Source organism: Elephantulus edwardii, unplaced genomic scaffold (assembly GCF_000299155.1).
Source record: "Elephantulus edwardii isolate Elephantulus edwardi_28Jun2011 unplaced genomic scaffold, EleEdw1.0 scaffold00530, whole genome shotgun sequence".
NCBI classification, from domain to species: domain Eukaryota; kingdom Metazoa; phylum Chordata; class Mammalia; order Macroscelidea; family Macroscelididae; genus Elephantulus; species Elephantulus edwardii.
Window position 1 is genome coordinate 200582 of NW_006400280.1, and position 22505 is coordinate 223086.

Sequence of the window (22505 nt, forward strand, 5' to 3'; positions counted from 1 at the left end):
TGTGTGGAGAACTTAGAAACTGACTGTTGCCCTTTATTTATGCAAAACCACCTCTGAATCAAGTTTACCCTGTGCTGTCCAGCTTCTCCCTTGGGAAAAAGTCTCCTGTTGCTCTTTTCTTCCCTGTCCCCTCATCCCTTTCTGTTCCTTGTCCTCACCTTACTCCCCTCAGGTCCCCACCCTATTTTAAAAGACAAAGGTCTGCCTACATAGAAGACTTTTATTTTAACCAAAGTTACTGTCTTTTACAGTGAGTTTGGAGATAAAAATAAAATAAAAATGTCTTTCCCGGTCCTTGCATCAACAGGATGCCACATTTCATAACTGTTTTTAATGGTTAAAAAAAAAAAAAAAAAGAGGGGGGAAAAAAACCCTGAGGGACAAAAATGGTGACTGCTGAACTGTGTGTGGTTTATTGTTGTACATTCACAATCTTGCAGGAACCAAGAAGTTAGCAGTTGTGGACAGACCCTGTTCACTGGAGAGGCCTGTGCAGTAGAGTGTAGACCCTTTCATGTACTGTACACCTGATACTGTAAACATACTGTAATAATGTCTCACACAGAAAAAAGAAAACACTGGGTCAGCAGCAAGCTGTAGTTTTTAAAAATATTTTTAGTTAAACATTGAGGAGAGAAAAAAAAAAGCTTTTCCCCCAAAGTATCATGTGTGAACCTACAACACCCTAACCTCTTTCTCTTTCTCCTTGATTGTATGAATAACCCTGAGATCACGTCGGAGAACTGGTTTTAACCTTTAGCTGCAGCCACTGCACTGCCACATGTGTATATATATGATATTATATATTGCACATACCCTCTGGATCCCCAGTTTGGTCCCTCTCCCAGCCACCCCTTTATAGTATGACGAGTTAACAAGTTGGTGACCTGTACAAAGAGAGACACAGCTATTTAATCTCTTGCCAGACATCGCCCCTCTTGATGTGATGCTGTACAGGTCTCTAAAAACTCCTTGCTGTCTCAGCAGTCAATCAACTTATAGTTTATTTTTTTCTGGGTTTTTGTTTTGTTTTATTTTCTTTCTAATCGAGGTGTGAAAAAGTTTTAGGTTCAGTTGAAATTCCCGATGAAGAAACACAATTGAGATTTTTTTCAGTGATAAAATCTGTATATTTGTATTTCAAACAATGTAGCTAAAATTTGATGTAAATTCCTCCTTTTTTTTCCTTTTTTGGCTTAATGAATATCATTTATTCAGTATGAAATCTTTATACTATATGTTCCATGAGTTAAGAATAAATGTACATTAAATCTTGAAGAAAAAAAAAAAGAAACCATCATTTACTCATGTGCAAACTCAAACTGAAGCTAAAGAAAAGTTAAAATAAAACCACAGCAACCAAAATAAGACTTTGAGTCTATCCCATCTGAATGTAAAAACCTTCTGAACACAAATGATTGAAGACCAGAGGGGTATATTATCCATTAAGCAAAAGGTCATTAAAAAAGAAAAAAACGGATGTCAGAAGAGACTCTAAATGTTGCAGTAGAATGCTGAGAAACCAAAAGAAAAGAAAGTAATTATGAAGATATAGAGTTGAACTCCCCACCCACCAAATAATGTAGCCCTGTGATTTCATCCCTGCCCATCCTTACTCTTCTGCTCCCAAACCTCACCACCTTGTATCCTCATACATATTTTTCAAAATATATTAAAAAAAAAAGTTGAAAAGAAGATTATAAAGAGCAGTTTGAGAAGACAAAACAAAGTTTTACATCAAAATAAGCAAAGAGCTGGAATCAGAAAATCAAATGAGAAGAACTTACTTGGCATTTCTCAAGCTGGAAGAACTGAAGAGCACATTCAAGGCTGGAGTTGTCATACTAAAAGATGCTATGGAGAACTGGGGGGTGGGGTGGGCAGGGAGGAAAATGTGCAACAATGAAAACCCAAGTTCTCTGTAATCTTTCATTAAAATCTCAAATAGATAAAAAAAAGAAAGATGCTATGGACAAAATCTTGAATGATCCAGGAAGGATCAGAAGATGGAAGAATGCATAGAAGCACTGTAACAAAAGGAACTAACTGACTACCAGAAGCTTGAGTTAGAGAGGAATGACAGTCAGTACTCTTCACGGCACAGTATGCAGAGAGTATGAACACCAGGTTTAGGTGGAAATGGAATGTTTAACACATGTGAGTGCTAGAGTAAGACACTGGCACTCTGGTGGCACAGTACATATTAGGCTGTGAACAGAAAAGGTAGCAGGCTACCAAGGTTAGCGATCTACCAAGAGCTTCATAAGAGGAAGGTAGGCAGCTCTGGAAATCTTATTTGAGGGTGGTAGTGGGTTTGGAAGACAACCACTTGGCCAATTGACTGGAAGAGATTTATATTCTCATTCCAAAAAAAGTTGAACCAACAGAATGTGGAAAGTATTGAACAATATCACTAATATCACACCCAAGCAAGATCCTGCTGAAGATTATCTAAAAACAACTGCAACAGTACATCAACAGAGAATCACCAGATGTGCAAGCCAGGTTTAGAAAAGGCTGTGGCATTACCAAATGCTTGTTCCCAAGAGTAGGTTTTATTTTAACCCTGTTAGAAAAAGGTTTTGATGCAAACATGGATTTAATCTTTAGAAAGTCCCATTCAACAATTTTATCTATCTTGGACTAGCGATTCTTAGCTTGATCCCAGTTTGTCTCTTACGAACTTTACGGTTTGGGGCTTTACTCCCAGGTAAGATCCACTGTGAGTTGGTTTTTGTATGTGGTGTGGAATGTGGATACTGTTTCAGTTTTCTGCAGGTGGAAGCCCAGTTTTGCCAGCACCATTTATTAAAAAGGCTGTCATTTCCCCATTTGATAGCTTTGATTTCCTTGTCGAATATCAGCTGACCATAGATAGCTGGGTCTATTTCTGGGTTCTCAATTCTGTTCCATTGGTCTATGTGCCTGTCATTGTACCAACAAATGGAGACTTGCAGCATAATTCACAATCACAAGAACATGAAAACAGCCAAGATGTCCAACCACAAATGAATGGATTGAGAAATTATGGTACATTCACACAATGGAACACTACGCAGCAAGCAGGAGCAGTGATTTTGTAATTATTACCTAACCTGGGAGGGAACAGAGAGCATTATACTGAGTGAACTAATTCAGTCTCCCAAGGACAAATATTATATAAAACCAATACCGTAGAATGAGTAGGATGAAAGCAGAGGGATTAGGATGTGCAGGGGGAGGAGGGAAATAATCATGGAGTTATACAATTTGATGGGTGAGGAAAATTGGAAGAATCTGTTCTGGAAAACAATTTACCTGAATTTTGTAAAAAACTTTTAAAAATTAAATTTAAAAAAAAAAGTGGCTTGGGCAGTAGGGACATCACAGCCAATGTCTAAAGGATCTTGGCCAAAAGTGAAGTACCAGAGGAATATCTATATGTATGTCACTGACCTTGAAAAGGTATAACTATCTGTATCACAACAAACTGTGGCTAACCTCACAGAAAATGGGAATCCCAGAGCACTTAATTGTGCTCATTGCTCATGTGAATCCTACTTGGACCAGGAAGTATGAACAGAGCAGGGAAACACTGCAAGGTTCAGGATTAGAAACAGTGTGTGTCAGGGATGCATCCTATCCACATACCTTCCCAATCTATATGTGGAGCAGATCATTTGGGAAACTGGACTTTCTGAAGAGGAATGCAGTAAAAGAATTGGAAGACTCATCAACAACCTGCGTTATGCAGATGACACAACCTTGCTTGCTGAAACTGAGGAAGACATGAGGCATTTGCTGCAGCAGGTTGATGACTATAGTCTTCAAAATGTACTGAAGCTCAACATCAAGAGAACAAAGATTCTCACCACTGGGCCAATTGGCAGCTTCATGACAGTGAAGAGATTGAGATTTTTAACAGCTTCATAATTAACACCAACAGTCAGGAAACTAAAAGACGAATTGCATTGGGAAAGTCTGCTGTCAGGAACCTCTCTAGAGTACTGAAGAGCAACGGCATCAGTCTGGAGACTAATGTGCACCTGATCCATGCCAGGGTCATTGCAATTACTAGCTATATGTCAGAGAGCTGGACAAGACTAAAGATGATAAAAAAAGGATCAATGACTTGAGTTGTGGTGCTGGAGATGAGTGTTGAACATACCACGGACTGCCAGAAGAACAAACAGGTCCACCCTAGAGAGAGTGAAACCAAGCTGCTCCCTGAAGACAAGGATTTTGAAACATCATCTCATATACTCTGGGCACATGGCCAGGAAGAACCAGTCTTTGGAGAAGTACATCATGCTTGGAAGGGTGAAGGGACAGTGCAGGAAAGGAAGACCCAAGATGAGACAGACGAAGTGACTGGAGAAATGGTATTAGAACTGTCAGAGATGATGACATTGGCTGAGGATAGGGCAGGATACAGAGCTACTGTGTGTGTAGGGTTGCTTTGAGTTGTAGGCGACACAAGGGCACATAGCAACAACCACGGCTGCTCTGGTTGCCTAGTGGCAAAAAGCTACAGTGCAATCCCGAAGGCATGCAGTTTAAATCTACCAGCTACTCTACAGTAGAGAAAGGGAAATCTCTTCCGGTGAGATTAACTGCCTCTGAAAACTCACAGGAGGGTCAGCTATGAGTCAGTTTCAACTGACAGTACACAACAACTGTCCCTAAGTGTTGGAAGTCATTTGTTTATTATTAAATGGATATTTTCTTTGGATGGGATTTGTAGATTTTCGTTCAATTTATATAAAGAACGACACATAACAACATACATGATGTAATATAAATCCTGAGAAGTCAGTAATGAGGCTTGTGTGTTTCAGATGATAAATCTCTACTCTTCGCCCAACTTCTGGTGAAATCTGTCAAATGGAGTGAGATGGATGAGAAGCTTCTTAGTCCTAGCACCTTCACACTCAAATTACGGCCAAGGTCATCCTTGGTCTCCCTTGACTCAAAAGAAGTACCTATTATGCAAGGCTAATGCACTGTCACAAATACTTAACCACTGGACTGCTAACCAAAAAAGTTGGTGAATTCATCAACCAGCATCTCATGAGGGACAGAAGAGACTGCCTGCTCCTATTATGAGTAATAGACTAAAAAACCTAGTGTAAAGTTCTTCTCTATCCTCCAATATTGGTATATATAAATCAAAAAATAATCCAATGGCAGTAGATTTGCTTTTTGGTTTCCTTGGGCAAGAATCTGTACAAGGAGAATGAATAATTTCGTTTCCCCTTTAAGGAAGTGAACACTTATGTATGAATTAGATGATTACCTCCTTGTTGCTGTTGTTATGTGCCATCGAGTTGCTTGCGACTCATAACGACCCTATATACAACAGCCCTAAACCCTGCTCTATCCTGTGCCAATCACACTGCCTCTGACACATCCATCCCAATTATCCTAGTCACTGAATCAATCCACCTCATAGAGGGCCTTCCCCTCTTGTACCGTCCCTCCACCCTCCCGAGCATGATGTCCTTCTCCAAGGACCGGTCTCTCCTCACAACATGTCCAAAGTATGTTAGACAGAGCCTCAGAATCCTTGCCTCCAAGGACCCACCCGGTTTAACCCTTTCCAGGACAAATCTGTTTGTTTTCCTAGCAGTCCATGGTATCCTCAATACTCTTCTCCAGCACCACAGCTCAAAGGCATCAATTCTCCTTCTATCCTCCTTGGTCATTGTCCAACTCTCTGATGCATAAGACATGACTGCGAAGACCATAGCCTGTATCAGACGCACCTTAGTCTCCAAAGAGACACCATTGCTCTTCAGCACTTTGGAGAGGTCCCTAACAGCAGACTTTCCCATTGCAATGCGCCTTTTAATTTCCTGGCTACTGGTGCCAAGACTGTTGACTATGGAGCCAAGCAAACTAAAGCTGTGTACAATCTCAATTCACATTAAGACAGACTAGGAAAACCCTATGTACTTTACCTCCTTAGTCCAGAAAAAAAAGGTGCACATGTGTTCTCAAGATTTATGTAATTGTTGTCCCAGAACATTTCATTCCGCTTATGTGAAACCTGTACTTGGCCCAGGAGGCAGTCATCAGAACAGAGCAAGGAAACACTGCATGGTTCAAAATTGGGAAAGGTGTATGTCAGGGATGTGTCCCATCTCCATACTTTTTCAATCTATGTGCAGAAAAGATCTTCTGAGAGGCTGGGCTCTGTAAGGAGAAATGTGGCATCAGGACTTGAGGAAGACTCATCAACAACTGGCGTTATGCACATGACACAACCATGCTTGCTGAAACTAAAGGGCACCTGAAACATTTGCTGCAGAAGGTCAAGGACTGTAGTCTTCAATATGGATTGGAGCTCAACATCAAGAAAAGAAAGATTCTCACCACTGGCCCAATCGGCAGCATCATAAGAGATGGTGAAAAGATTGAGAATGTTAACAGCTTTAGTTAGTATGGCTCCACAATCAACACTCTTGTGCTGGAAATTAAAAGATGAATTGCATTAGGAAAGTCTGCTTTCAGAGACCTCTCCAAAGTACTAAAGAGTAACACTGTCATTCTGGAGACTAAGGTGTGCCTGATCCAGGCCATATTCTTTGCAATTACTTGCTATCCATCAGAAAGCTGAACAATTACTAGGGATGACAGAAGGAGAATTGATGCCTTTGAGCTATAGTGTTGAAGAATATTGAATATACCATGGACAGCTAATAGAACAAACAAGTTTGTCCTGGAGAGGGTGAGACCAGGCTGGTCTTAGGAGGCAAGGATTCTGAAACTTCAACTCACATACTTTGGACATGTTACAAGGTGGCACCAGTTCTTGCAGAGACACATCATGTTTGGGAGGGTGGAGGGACAGCGCAAAAGAGGAAGACCCTGGATGAGACAGAATGATTCAGTCACGGGGTAATGGGCATAGTTGTGTCAGACACAATAGGACTGGCACAGGATAGACCAGGGTTTAAGGCTATTGTACATAGGGTACAGTCACAAGTGACTCAGTGGCACTTAACAACATGTGAATTATTTGCCAACATTTAAAAACTTGAGGCTGCTCCCATCAGAGAATGCATTCTTTCCAGCTCCCCAGAGTTCTTATCATGCCCTAATCTCTCAGAATAACAGAGTTGTTAGGTGGGTTTTTCTCCAAAAAAACTGTAATAAACATTGTCTGTGTATCAGATATATAAGTTGTTTTTGTTGTCGGGTGCTGTCAAGTCTAATACGACTCACAATGACCCTATGAACAACAGAGCTGAACTCTGTCCTATCCTATGCCATTCTCACACTTCCTAACACTAGAGCTAATTGTAGGAGTCACGGTGTCAATCTACCTGGTTGAGGATTTTCCTCTCCTTCATTGAACCTACAGCCTTCAAAGCATCATGTCCTAAACAACAACAACAACAAAAAAAAAAAAAAAACCCCATCATGTCCTTCTCTAAGGAATAGCCCCTCCTAGCAACATAAACAAAGTAAGTGAGGCAGTCTCATCATTCTTGCCTCCAAAGAGCACTCGGATGAACCCTGTCCAAGATATATTTGTTTGTTCTTTTTGCTCTAAGGATATTCAGTGCTTTTCTCTAACACCACAGATCGAAGGAGTAAATTCTTCTTTTGTCATCCTTATTAACTGTCTAGCTTTCAGATGGATAGCAAGTGATCAGAAAGACTATGGCCTGAATCAGATGCCCCTTAGTCCTGTGACATCCTTAATCCTCAATAATTTGGAGATATCCCTACCTGTAGATTTTCCAAATGCAATGTATCTCCCTATTTCTTGACTGTTGGTATCAAGGGTGTTACTTGGAGTTGTTGTTGTTGTCATGTGCCGTCGAGTCGCCTGCGACTCATAGCGACCCTATGTACAACAGCCCTAAACCCTGCTCTATCCTGTGCCAATCACACTGCCTCTGACACATCCATCCCAATTACCCCAGTCACTGACTCAATCCAGCTCAGAGGGTCTTCCCCTCTTGCGCCGCCCCTCCACCCTCCCAAGCATGATGTCCCTCTCCAAGGACCTGTCTCTCCTTACAACATGTCCAAAGTATGTCAAACGAAGCCCCAGAATCCTTGCCTCCAAGGAGCAGCCTGGTTTAACCCTCTCCACGATGAATCTGTTTCTTTTCTTGGCACTCCATGGTACATTCAATACTTTTCTCCAGCACCACAGCTCAAAGGTATCAATTCTCCTTCTATCTTCCCTAGTCATTGTCCAACTCTCTGATGCATAACAAGTGACTGCAAAGACCACAGCCTGTATCAGACGCACCTTAGTCTCCAGAGAGACACCACTGCTCTTCAGTAGCCTGGAGAGGTCCTAACAGCAAACTTTCCCATGGCAATATATTTTTTTTATTTCCTGGCTACTGGTACCAAGAGTGTTGACTGTGGAGCCAAGCAGACTAAAGTTGTTAACAATCTCAATCTCTTGACCATCCATCCTGATGCTACCAATTGGTCCAGTGGTAAGAATCTTTGTCTTCTTGACATTGAGCCTCAATCCATACTGAAGGCTGCAGTATGAAATGTAACAAGCATTTCAGGTCCTCCTCAGTTTCAGCAAGCAGGCTTGTGTCATTTGCATAACACAGATTGTTAATAGATCTTCCACCAATCCTGACACCACACTTCTCCTCATAGAGCCCAGCCTCTCAGATAATTTGTTCTGCATACGACGACCAAGAGAGAGCTATGTTGGCCTAGTGTAAAGGAAGCTATGCTACCAAGCCGAAGGTGGGTGATTTTCATCTGTGGCCTTCAGCCAGGTTCAAATTGTCTTCCCGTCAAAACATTCTTCTAGGTGGTATAGCACTGGTCTGTGTGTTGCTGTACAGAGGTAACTCGTGGTTGCTGTGATGCTGAAGACTGCGACAGTGATGTGCCAATTGTGGTAATGGGTACCCATGGTGGACAGTGTTGGCTGGAGCTTCCCGACTAAATTAAGCCTGGAAGCAGGAGCAGCCTCCACTTCCGAAATGGCTTGCCTCCGGAAACTATGTACGAACAGTGCTCAGGCTGTTCGTTCATAGGGTCGCTGAGTCGTCTACGACTCGACGGCATCAAACAACAACATACAGGTTGAAAAGGTATGGAGATAGGACACATCCCTGGCGTACGCCCTTCCCAATTTTGAACCATTCAGTGTTTCCTTACTCTGTTCTGATGACTGCCTCTTGGTCCAAGTATAGGTTTCTCATCAGCATGATCAAGTGTTCTGGGATTCCTATCCTTTTCAGAGTCAGCCACAGTTTGTTATGATCCACACAGTCAAACGCCTTTGCATAATCAATGAAACAGAAATAGACATTCCTCTGGTATTCTCTGCTTTCAGCTAAGATCCATCTAACATCAGCTACAATATCCCTAGTACCATGACCCCTTCTAAACCCAGCCTGGACTTCTGGCAGTTCTCTGCTGATGTGCTGTTCCACACATTTTTGGATAATCTTCAGTATAATCTTGCTTACATGTGAAATCAATGATATTGTTCTACTGTTTCTACACTCTGTTGGCTCACTCTTCTTTGGAAAGTGGTTGTTCTTCAGATTTCTTGGCACAACTTGGCGAGCACATCCAGGGCAGCATCCGTTGGCTGAAATACACCAATTGGTATACCATCTATTCCTGGGGCCTTATTTTTTGCTATTTCCTTCAAAGTAGCTTGAACTTCTTCCTTCATCACCATAGGCTCTTGCTCATATGTTATTTCATTAAATTCTTCTGTATCTGCCAATTACTTTTGATAGAGTGACTCAGTATATTCTTTCCATCTTCTTTTAATACTTCCTGGATCATTTCATATTCTTCCTAAAGCATCCTTGATTATTGCAACTTGAAGTTTAAATTTGTTCTTCAGTTCCTTGAGCTTAAGAAATGCTGAGCGAGAATGAGCAGAGTCAGGAAAAATAAGAAGCCATAACCAAACACCTCGTGGAACTAAGCTACTGGTTGAAGAGCTACAAACCATAGTCTCCAGGCACAATTAGTTCAACTGGCAAAACAGAGTCCAAAAGGCAATGTTCTACATACTATTGTAACAAAAAGGGACTGGGGTCTTAAAAGCTTGCAAGCAGGCAACTAAGATGTAGCTATTGATCTCTCCCTAATCAGAGTTAAGAAGAGTGATAAAAATCAAAGACTGAAGGAAATAATTAATACAAAGGACAAATGGATCACACAAACCAGAGATTCAAAAAGCCTGAGATCAGAACTATCACTAACAATGCTCTGACCTAGATCACAATAAAGGTACTAGACAGAGTGAGATAAATGCAGAACAAAATAAAATTCACAAAGAAGACCAGAACTACTGTTTGATAGACTGGTGGAACCTTTAAGACTATGGCACTTAAATATTAAATAGCCTTCAAATATAGAACTGAACCCATTCCCAGAAATTACCTTACAACCAAACAATATGCAAGTTCATAATTGAATAACAAATATCAATGAAGAATATGCTCCTTAGATAGAATATTAAACTACACAATACCAAAAGGGCAGCAACTGCCCAAAAGCAAAATTTAGAAGGCCAGAACAGACAAGAAAGTTTGGCAAATACAAAAGGGAACCAGGATGAGGTGGGGAGACCGGCGACACATTGAGCGAACTGGAAACCAATGTCACAAAGCAATCAATGTGTAAGTTATTGAATACTTAACAAAAAACTAATTTGCTTTACAAATTAGAAAACTTTCAATTAAGCCACAATAAAATGTTCAAAAGCAAAAATAAACAAAACTGCCATACAGATAGTTAAGTAAATAAAAGACCAGTATGTGCTGAGCGAAATTTGTCCCTGTGAAATATTCTCCCAATTCAACTTTGAAGTTCAAATCTGCTGTCGTACAGTTGTGACCCCACAGCACAGAGGAAAGCATTTTTCTTCTGTACAGAGGAAAGCATTTTTCTTCTGTAACCTTTAAGGAGTGAACTCTGGTGTCTAGTAGGGAAGAAGTTATGCTGTAACTTGTGCTGCAGGTAGTTCAAATTCACCAGTTGCTCGGTGGGAGAGGAATGGGCAATCTCCTCTCCTGCAAGTTTATAGCCTCTGAAAACCTGCTAGAGGATCACCTATGACTCAGTTCATAATATCATCAACAATCTTTAAGGAAACAGACTGCTATATCTTTCTCCTGTGGACTCACTGATAAGTTCCAAGCACCAACTCATCCATTACATCTCAACATCAAAAGAAAAGTCCTCACTAATAGGCCAATAGGCAATATCATGGCCGAAGGAGAAGAGACTCACACTGTCAACCATTTCATCTTGTTCGGATCCACAATCAACACTCTCGATATCAACAAGCAAGAAATCAAGATAACACCTCAATAAGAAAAAGGTAAACACTACAATTGCAAAGTGGACATAGGATATGAAAGGACACTTCACCAAAGACATTCAGATGAGAAACAAACATGAAGAAATGTTCAGAATCCTTAGCTATCAGAGAGATGCCAATCAAAACAACTATGAGGTATCGTCTCACCCCCGCAACAATAGCAAAGTTCAATAAGCCAGCAACAACAAATGCAGGCAAGGCTGTAGAGAGATTGGAACTTTTATTTACTGTGGTGGCTATGTAAAATTGTACAACCACTATGGAAGGCTGGCACTTTCTCAAAACGTTGGAAATAGACATACTGTTTGACCCAGCAATTCCACTATTGGAAATATATTCTAAAGAAATCAGAGCCACAACTCAAAGAGATGTATGCATGCACATGTCTATTGTCGTGTTATTCACAATTGCAAAGAGATGGAAGCAACTCATCAACAAACAGATGGATATAAAAACTACGGTACACATTCATACAATGTAATACTATGCAGCACTGAAAACCATTGAACTCATAAAATATTATACAACATAGGGAAGCACAGAGAAATTATGCTGTGGCAAAGTATCTCAGTCACAAAAGGACAAACACAATATAGCACCACTATAAAATAGGACTGGCATGGAGCAGGCTGGGAAGAGAACAGGAAAAGAGTGGAAAGATAATGAACACTGCATTAGATGAGATGAGGGGAGGAATATATGATTAGGCATTATATGTTTGACAACAATTTGGAACAACGGGTACATTGCAGAAGGTTTGAGGGAGAGAGGAGGAAAAGGAGGAAGAAAATGTGCAACAATGGGAAAAAATATTTTTAATGTTAAAAAAAAAAAATCAAGATAAGTCACATGGGAAAATTTGCTGTCAGGAACCTTTCCAGGGTCCTAAAAAGGTCCACGCTATAGTCTACTCAATGCTTGCTTTGCATTTGAGAGCTAGACAATTGACTAAAGACAACAGAATAGATGCCTTCAAGTTATGGTGCTGGAGAAGAGTACTGAAAATCCCAAAAACTGCCAAGAGAACAGTAATATTTGAGAGAAAGTGTGACCAAAGCGTTCTGTGGCAGCAAGGATGGTGAAACTTTGTCTCACATTCTGTGGACATGTTGTTAGGAGTAGCATAAAAAAGGATGCTTTCCAGAAAGACTGCTAACAGTGACATGGGATGAGCTCAAATATGTTTGAGATGGTAAGAAACAGCACAGGATACAGCAGGTTTCCGGGGCCATTGTTAATAGGATTACTTTGAGTCACAGACAACTCATCTACCCATAACAACAATGAGGATTTTAACCACTAAATTACCAGAGCTTCCAGTCTGAAGTCATGTTTACATAAATGTATTCCTCTCCCAACCCTGGGAGGAAAAAAAAAAAAAAACGGTCAGGACCCTGAGGTGATTCCCTCCTTGGAGGAACTCCTCGGTTCAGATTTCAAACACATCAACCAACTATTTGCACATCATAGGTAAATAAGTCAGGTGTCCCTCCCACAAGTCAAAGTACCAAGATGTTTCCTTTTCTTTGGGCGCCAACGGCCATTTAACCCATTCCCCAAAGGTCTAGTACTTCCCAGCAACGAATACAATGAATTATCGCAAGGGAACAAGAATCATCGAAGTGACTGCCAAAACCTAATCAGGTTTGCTCCAAAGCGTGCGCACAGACCAAGCCAGAGAAACACTCACGGGTGCTCGCTAAGGTCCGGGTCTCAAACAGACAGAACGGCAGACAGTCTGAAACCCGCCAACGCTTTGCACCCTCCCTTCCCCTCTTCCTGCTTGTTGGGATTTCCTAGCAGCTCCAAAATCCCGAGAGACTCTCTCTTATAAATGGGTCCTTATGGATTTACTTGGGCAAGAGTACGGGTTACAAAACTGGGTGGGAGTATTTGGGGAGTAAGGAATGAATGACCAGAAGAGGATGGCACCGCTAGGTGAAGGCGAGCAAGTACCGGGACGGAGGAGCTCCATCCGGCCCACACTCTTCTGGTCAGGGAGAGATAAAGCGGAATATGACTCCAGGATATAAGGAAGGGCACAGGCGAGAATCAGTGAGGAAGGCAGAAGGCCGCTCAGAACTGCAAGAGGGCCTACCCGCCGGGGTGCTCACCTGCCTAGTACCTACTTTATGCTTACCCGGCGGCGTGCACCTGCCTAGCGCCTGCTTCATGCGCGACCCGCATTGTTCTCCTGCCCAGCGTCCGCTTCATGCCCGCCCCGCGACCCTCACATGCCGAGAGCCTGCTTCATGCCCGCAATGCAGTGCTCACCTGCCTAGTGCCCGCTTCATGCCAGCGTCTGCCGCGCAGCGCGGCTCCGCCGGCCCTGTGCCCGCCAGACGCAAGTTGTGCTTCAGACGGCAGGCGGTGTCCAGCGCCCCAGAGCCCGAGCCAGAGGAGGGCACGTCCGAGGAGGCGCGACGTTCATGCTCCAAGGTGATAGGCTCGGTCCGCTTTCGCATCCCGCGGCCACTGGCCGGCCGCCGAGTGCGCCAGCTGGTTTCGCCTCTCTGCCGGCAGCGTAGTCTTCACGGCCTGGTCTTGCCGCGGGTTCAGACACCTCAGCCCCTCATATCACAGCGCAGGCCCCTTCCCCGCCCACTCACCTACTGACGTTCTTGAACCGCAGCACCACGAGCCAGTCAGCGTTGGGCACACTCAGGCTCCACCCCGAACTCACCCAGCCACCCAGTGTCTTGGCTTCTTAGCACCCATCATCCTGCGCGAGCCGGCAGCACCACCAGCCAATCATCGCTGGGAACTCTCAGGCCCCTCCCCCCAGACCCACCCAGCTGCCCTGCGTCCTGGCTTCATAGGTAGTTCGCCCATCATGCTGCGCGATCCCTCAGCCATCTTGCGGAAGGGCCGCTGTAGCTACAGCTGCGGGTCATCTTAATGGTAAACTCAAACTGCACATTCCATAGCTGGTGTGGGTTGCTTCCCAAAGGTAGGAATGAAAAGGCTGCAATTAATAACTAGCCAAAAGGAGAAATCTGAAAGCAGGCATAGTAGGCTGCCAGTCTCCCCTACCATACACTAAAAGCACAATGAAGAATTGTCTAATAAATGGGGTTTTTTATATTATTAATTTTTATTTATTTCAGTGAAAAATAAAAAAATTTCAGAGGCTTTGGATTTCCATTCATTGGTAGTTACACACTTTCCTCCCTGCCCAACCCTCCCCCAGTTCGCTTTTCTCTTTGAAAGTAAAAAAAATTTTCATTGTTATACAATGGAATACTACGCAGCACTGAAAAACAAGGAACTCATAAAATATTATACAGAATGGGTCACCCTGGAGGACATTGTGCTGAGTGAAATATCTCACTCACAAAAGGACAAATATTGGATAATGCCACTGTTACTGGAGGAAAAATGTAGCAGTTGTCCCCAGGCCTATTCTGATTTCAGGAACAGCCTGGACAAAGACCAGACCAAACAATAAATCATGATAAGGCTCTCGCCTGATCAGAAAGCCCAAACCTGAGTTAATTCACACCCCTTATTAGGCCTGGAGAGCCCTTTACTTCCTCTCCCAGAATGGCTGCTGAGAGAATCCAATCACAGGAAACAGCAGCTGTGCTGCTTCTATCTGTGAAACTACTCTACCCTCCTTTTCCCAGGAATAGTTATTTTAGACCCCAGCCACTTATCTATGTTAAAGGAAGCATTTGTAGGCATCCCCTTCCCCAGGTCCCTTGTAAGAAAATATAAAATCTCCCTCTAACTTCTAGTGGAGGCTAGTCTTCTGCTTGAGAGTCGGCCCAGCACATTCTCCTCAATAAACTTTGTTAGCCTGCACTGGGTTCTGTCCTTCCTCAGTGACCTTACAAGCCTCAAATTCCAAGAGGTACCATCTTCCCTAGCCCTTCCCAAGACCTCTATAAAAAGAGATTACATACATCTAATTGCGGTCACGTCATTTTTACTTTTCTGCTCCTGGTCATATTGGCATCCCTCTCAGTCTATGCAGTAAAGGCCTGTTCATTTCTTGGGACCATTTTGTTTCTTTCTCCCTTTTGCCCTCTACTCCTTTCCTAACATAGGGTTCCCTGACCAGCAATTGACCTAGCTGGGTATCTAGTCATAGGCCAACACCCTCTTTTCACTATGCTAAATCTGGCCAAAAAAGAGAGCAAGCCAACCCTAAATGGCTGCAGGAATGTGACCCAGGACTTTGCTGCTCTTTCAGAGAGAGCAGGCTTTCACAGCCTTATTGCTATGTGAATGGAGCAAGAGCCTTCCCGGGCTCTTTATTGGTCTGCTTGTACCCTCCAAACTAAGCCAAACTTCTCCATCTTTGCCTTACCCTTCTTTCTTTCTGTAATTGCTCCCAGAGGTCAAAGGCTATTTGCCAGTTGAGCCTGAAAGCATCCAACACCAGATACAAATCTTAACAGCCAAAAACCATCCCTCCTAGGTAAGAGCCCTTGGTCAGTCAGTCCCTCAGGCACCCAGGGACTGACCAAGTCCCCCACCCCCACCCTTTTTTCTTCTTCTCAGGCCCCAAGGGTCCCCCCCTCCTAACATCTGATAAGAGGATGCTTTCTCATTTCTTGGCTGTATCTGCTCGGTGAATTTCTGGCAGTCAGAGATATCTGATTCTGCAAGATTCTACACTCCCTGGCTCACTTTACCTCATTATAAAGAGGCCAGACCTGTCCGGGGACAGCCCTTTGTTCTGCCTCCTCTAAAACTCTGCATCTTCAGCATTACATTACATCTAATCTACCTCCTCTAGAATTTGTACATTTTCAGCATCATGCCTAATTTAAAGCAATCTCAAATTCTGTAACCTAAATTTGGCTCGTTCAATCCATCTGTCCTTCAAAACATAAATATGAAAATGGCAAATGGTCATAGTTTTCCTATGCTCAATATTCTTTACTGTCCACTTTCACATCTCTCTGTCTCTACCTCCTTGGAGTCTGCCCTGATTCCATGTTAAAATTCTCTGCAAACTCTGCAAAATTAGCACAGCAGCTGCGCTCAAATGATGACAATTGTCTGTTCTGTGCAGATCATGAGAGTGTGCCTGAGAGGCTAGACAAACTCTCTCCTTTTTCCTTAGGATGTAAAATTAAAATTAGAATGATATACAGGTCGTGCCAGGTGAGGTCGTATGACTGCGTTAAATATTTTAATTCTTTGATGTAAGTGTCTGGGTATGTCGAGAAAGAGCTCAAACGTTTTTTGATTTGGGATAGGTTTGAGAGGGAGTAGGGAAGGTGTACTTTAATAATTCCTTCTACATTTGTAACTTTTTTGAGCAGGAACAGGGGAGCTGTTTGTTAACAGGCATTAAGAGCAGGGAGGTGGAGGTAAGGGTTTGAGTCAGAGGAGTCTTCTTGTGAGGAAGTGTTTTGTGAGTGCTTATTCGTGTATGGTGCAAGTGAAGAAACAGCGGGAGATTCTGAGTGATCAGAAGAGGGAGGTGATGTTTTACTTGCAGGTCAGGGTTGAAAAAGGAAGAGAGTGGTATTTTAGTTGCAGAAAATATTTTTTTTTAACTAGAAATTTGAACAGGATGAGGAGACAGAGAGGGAAAAGCAGAGAGTGAAAAAGTTTTGCCTGCATTTCCAGGCTGGGTCTGGAAGGGGCTGAAGGAGAGGAAAATGGGAGGGGCTTTGGAGAAGAGGCAAGGGCTTCCTGTGGCGATGCTATATTTGCATATGGCTGAGGTGGGGGAGCAGGAGCAGTAGGGGTTACTGAGAGATCCACAGAATCAAAGGTGAGGTAGTGTTCTTTTTTTATTTTAATAATTTTAATGAACATTTACAGAGATTTTGGATTTCCATTAATTCATTGTTGCACTTTTCTCCCTGCCCAGCCCTATCCCCTTCCTCTCCGCCCCCCCAGTTTGCTCCTCTCTTTGAAAAGTAAAAGAAAAATTCTTTCTTTGATATACAATCCCCCCACACCCCTCCCACCGCCCCAAGTACACTCCACTATGCCACCTTAATTGTGGACTCTTGTGATAACCATAATACCCTATCATACATCACTTTTAAATTATTCTTAGGTGAGGTAGTTTTAATCAGGAAAGGGAAAAGGATTAGAATTAAAGGAGTTTACAGCAGAGAGAGCAAGTGAGCAAGCTGAAGTTTTGACAGAGAGAGGGAGAGAGAGCATAAGAGAGCGAGAGAGAAAATATTTTTGACCATTTGTCATTGCAAAGGCAGAAATTGTTAAGTCTCAGAGTGTTAAACTCAAGTGTCCCATTTGAAGGCTATGAGACCTATTATTTATTGTGGCTATGCTGTGTCAAGGGAGCAGAGGAGACGCCCCCAGTGGAGTATACCAAGAAGGGCAGGACCCTGATGCATCAGCAGCCCTGATGGACTAGCAGCAGCAGAACAATAAGATGCCTCAGCAAAATGGACAGCAAGAGGACAGGTGGAGAGCAGCACAACACAGACAGAGAGCAACTCAGGCAGTCAGATTTGCTGAGGATGACTGACTTGGTAGCTTAACATCTGTGAACGGACACCAGCCCTGAACCCCTGATGCACCTAAGCTCTGCCCTCTGCTCACCCTCATGGCATTTCCCCATGCCCCCACCCTCGCCACAGCTGCACATGGCCCCAGCCCTGCCACATTTCCGCACCACCACACCCCCGCCCCCAGTGGCAGCGCCATAGCCCTGTGCCTCAGGTGGTGCCCCAGGGCCACTAGAGAGTCATCCACACCACACAGAGACCCATCAACACAGCGAGCTATGGACAGTAGGATTTTGAATAAGAACCTTTTTTGGAACAATTCATTTCAGAGCTACAGAAACACAAAGCCACGCCTCAGATCCAGCCATCACCCAAAGCCACCAGCCAAGCTGCTGTAGGACTGATCAGGCAGAAGAAAGGCCGGTAGGATTCTTACTGGGTTTTCTTGGGCACCACAGATTGCCTGGGAGAGATCCCAAGGTTGAGCCCACTGGTGGGAATTTGGCTGAGCTCTCTTGGGCCACATAGACTGCCCAGGAACCAGCAGGCCAATGGAAATTTATCTGAACTATTGTGTACACAGCAGACTAGCCAGAGGTGAGTGGGTCAATGGGAATTTGACTTTGACTTCTTGGGTCCTGTTGGACCAAGGACGCTGCTTGGGCAGGGGTCGCTGTATGAGGGCACATGGATAAGTGCCGCTGGGAAGGGACCACTGAGTGAAAACCACTAGATGGGAGACACAGCTGAAATTTGAGCAGGGACCCCAATCATGAGCACACCTGGACAGCTGAGGTCTGAATGAGGTGGCCCAAGTGGTTGATCTGTCCTTGAGATCGCCCCACCCTTGTGTCTGCCCCACCCCATTTGGCTCCACACCTGTGCTTACACGTCTGGTCAATTAACTTGCCTTTAATCCAGAGCACTTGACCTGACTTACCTACAAGAGACTGCTGTCACAGGCTCTGAAATGACATTTCCATGGAGTCAGAAGTTCAGAGAAAGACACAAGTGGGGTAGCTGCCCAACTGATCTCTAGACCATTGTCTTAAGATCAAGAACATATCAATGTCTCGAAGAAAGCAAACTATCCTACACACTACACAAGCGCAAAGCAAGTTGTCACCCCCAAAGGGTGATACAGTATCAATGGATTTCCTGAAGCCAGAAAGTCTGATGGAACTTTCTGACAGAATTTAAAACAATGATTGAATATTTGCAATGGATGAAAGACAAACTTGAAGAATTACAGGATACTATAAGTAAAAACCAGAAGGAGCTAGAAAACAAACAAAACACAACAAAAAACCAAAAACAATCCAGAACAATGTAGAGAAAACAAATGAGGCATCAGACGCACTGGAAAAACAAGAAACGACTATCGAAAGTATGAAGTCCATTGTTTCAGCTGATGTCAACATGATGGAGGGACACATGAGCAGAGTTGAAAAGATGGAACACAGAACCAGTGAAATTGAAGACAGAATTGACACCACTGATCTGCTAGAGCAAAAAGCAGACTCAAAAAGGAAGGAAAAAGAAGAAAATCTAAGAATAATGTGGGATACCATCAAGAGAAATAATATGTGCATCATTGGAATCCCAGAACAAGAAGAAGCAAGTAAAGGCATTGAAAAAGTTGTGGAAGAATTACTAGAGGAAAACTTCCCAGACATAATGAAGAATGAGAGAATATAAATTCAGGAAGCTCTGCGAACACCATGCAGAATAGACCCCAAAAGAAAAACACCAAGACATAAGATAGTTAAATTTGTCAAAACCAAAGATAAGGAGAGAATCCTGAAAGCAATGATGGAGAAACAAAGAGTACTAACCTATAAGGGAGAGCAGATAAGAGTAAGTGCCAATTTCTCAGCAGAAACCATGCAAGCAAAAAGATAGTGGAAGGACATATATCATACTCTCAAAGAACACAATTTTCAACCAAGAATACTGTATCCAGCAAAATTATCTATCAAATATGAAGGAGAGATCAAGATATTCCCAGAAAAACATAAACTAAGAGAGTTTGTAAAACTAAAACCAGCATTGCAGGAAAAACTCAGAGATGTCCTTCTAACAGAGATACCACAGAAAGCAGCATGGACCAAAGAGACTAGCAACAACACCAAAAAGAACTCAACATAATGATAACAATAAAACCTAGCCTCTCAATAATCACACTGCATGTGAATGGTTTAATGCATCACTGAAGGAAAAAAGAGTAGCAGATTTGATAAAAAACCAAATACATCAATATGTTGTCTACAAGAGACACACCTGAAAAATGAAGATAAATAAAGACTAAAAATAAAAGGGTGGGGGGGAAATATACCAAGAAAATGACAACTAGTAAAAAGCAGGAGTAGTGATATTAATCTCTGATAAAATAAATTTCAATGTAAAAACCATCACAAAGGACAAGGAAAATCACTATATAATGCTGAAGGAATCAATAGAACAAGAGGACATAACAATAATAAATATCTATGCACCAAATGAAAGACCTGAAAAATACATAAAACCAACATTAACAAAACTGAAAAGGAAATAGACAACACTACTATAGTACTTGGAAACTTCAATACACCTTTCTCAAGAAAAGATAGAACTACCAGAAAGAAACTCAACAAAGATACTGAAGAATTAAACCACACAATAAACCAACTTACCCTCACAGATATTTATACTCTAATGCACCTCAAAAGAGCACAGTATACCTTCTTCTCCAATGTGCAGGAATGTTCTCCAGAACAGATCACATTCTAGGTCACAAGGCAAGCATCAATAAATTAAAAAACATAGAAATAATACAAAGCATCTTTTCAGACCATAATTCTACAAAATTAGAAATTAAAGCAAGAAGATAAAGGAGAAAAAAAACCCCCATAGATTTGAAAGCTGAACAACACCTTGCTTGAACATGACTAGGTACTAGAAGAAATAAAAAAATGAAATGAAAAAGTTTCTTGAAACAAAAGACAATGAAAACACCACTTACCAAAACCTCTGGGAAACAACCAAAGCAATAATCAGAGGTCAATTTAAAGCTATAAGAAAACACATCACAAAGCAGGAAAAATTGACCATTGACTCTCTAACTCAACATCTCCAGCAAACTGAAAAAGAACAGCAAGGAAACCTGACACCCTCTAAAAAAATGGAAATTATAAAATTAGAGCAGAAATAAGTGAAATAGAAAACCGAAAAACAACTGAAACTATCAACAAAACTAGGAGTTGGTTCTTTGAAAAGGTCAATAAACCATTAGCAAAACTCACAAAAGAAAACAAGGAGAAGACAGAAACAATCCAAATGAGAGATGAACCAGGCAACATCACAATAGAACCAACTAAAATAAAAAGGCTAACATTATAGTATTAAAAAACCTATACTCAAACAAATATGAAAACAGAGAGAAAATGGACAGAAACTTAGAAATGCACAACCTACCTAAATTTATAAAAACCAAAACTGAACATCTCAACAGACCCATTACAAAAGTAGAAATTGAAAAGGAAATAAAACAACTTCCAACCAAAAAAGCCCTGGACTAGATGGTTTTACAAGTGAATTTTGTCATTCAGAGAAAAACTGTCACCAATTCTACATAAACTATTTCAGAAAATAGAAAAAGATGAAATTCTCCCAGATTCATTCTATGAAGCAAACATATCCTTGATACCAGAGCCAGGTAAAGATACCACCAAAACAGAAAACTATAGGCCAGTTATCTCTTACGAGCATAGATGCAAAAATCTAGAATAAAATACTGGCCAATAGAATCCAATGGTACATCATGACCAACTGGGAATCATAAAAGGTATGCCAGGGTGGTTCAACATAAGAAAAACAATTATTGTAATTCATCACATTAACAAAGCAAAGAACAAGAACCACATGATCCTATCAATTAATGCAGAAAAGGCCTTTGACAAAATCCAGCACCCTTTCCTTATTAAAACATTCAACAAAATAGGATTAGAGGGGAATTTCTTCAACAGAGTAAAAAGTAGTTATGAAAACCCAAGAGCCAACATTGTTTTCAAAGGAGAGAGGTTAAAGTCATTCCCTTTAAGAACAGGAACTAGGCAAGGATGCCCACTATAATCTCTATTATTCAATATTGTACTGCAAGTCTTAACTATAGTAAGACAAGAGAAGGAAATAAGAGGTATCTAAATTTGCAAAGAGGAGGTAAATGTACCTCTCTATGCAAATAATATGATGTTATACTTAGAAAACCCTAAAGACTTAGCAAGAAAACTATTGGACATAGTTGACAAATTCAGCAAAGTAGCAGGATATAAGATCAGCATAAAAAAATCAGTTGGATTTCTCTACAGTGACAAAGAGAATATAGAGTGGGAGCTAAGAAAATCAATACCCTTCACAATAACTAATCACAAGATTAAATACTTGTGAGTAAATCTAACCAGAAGAACAAAGGATCTGTTCGAAGAAAATTACAAAACATTACTGCAAGAAACAAAGAGAGACCTAGAGAAGTGGAAGAATATCCTTTGCTCATGGATAGGGAAACTCAATATTGTGAAAATAGCAATACTACCAAAGGAAATTTACACGTTCAATGCAATCCCAATACAAATACCAATTCCATTCTTCAATGAGAAGGAAAAGGCAATCTCTACTTTCATTTGAAATGGAAAGAAGCCACAAATAAGCACAGCACTCCTTAAAAAAATAGGAAAAAGGTAGGAGGCATCTCTCTGATTTCA

At 41.8% G+C, this 22505-nt stretch overlaps 1 protein-coding gene across 1 annotated transcript in view; it reads right to left on the reverse strand.

Moving 5' to 3' along the window:
- LOC102871617 (monoacylglycerol lipase ABHD12-like) overlaps positions 1 to 13788 on the reverse strand; it is a 165947-nt gene extending 152159 nt beyond the window's left edge. Inside the window, exon 1 of the mRNA XM_006903189.1 lies at positions 13598 to 13788. Coding sequence (XP_006903251.1) covers positions 13598 to 13788 — 191 coding nt within the window. The remainder of the gene's footprint in view (positions 1 to 13597) is intronic.
- Positions 13789 to 22505: the final 8717 nt, after the last annotated feature.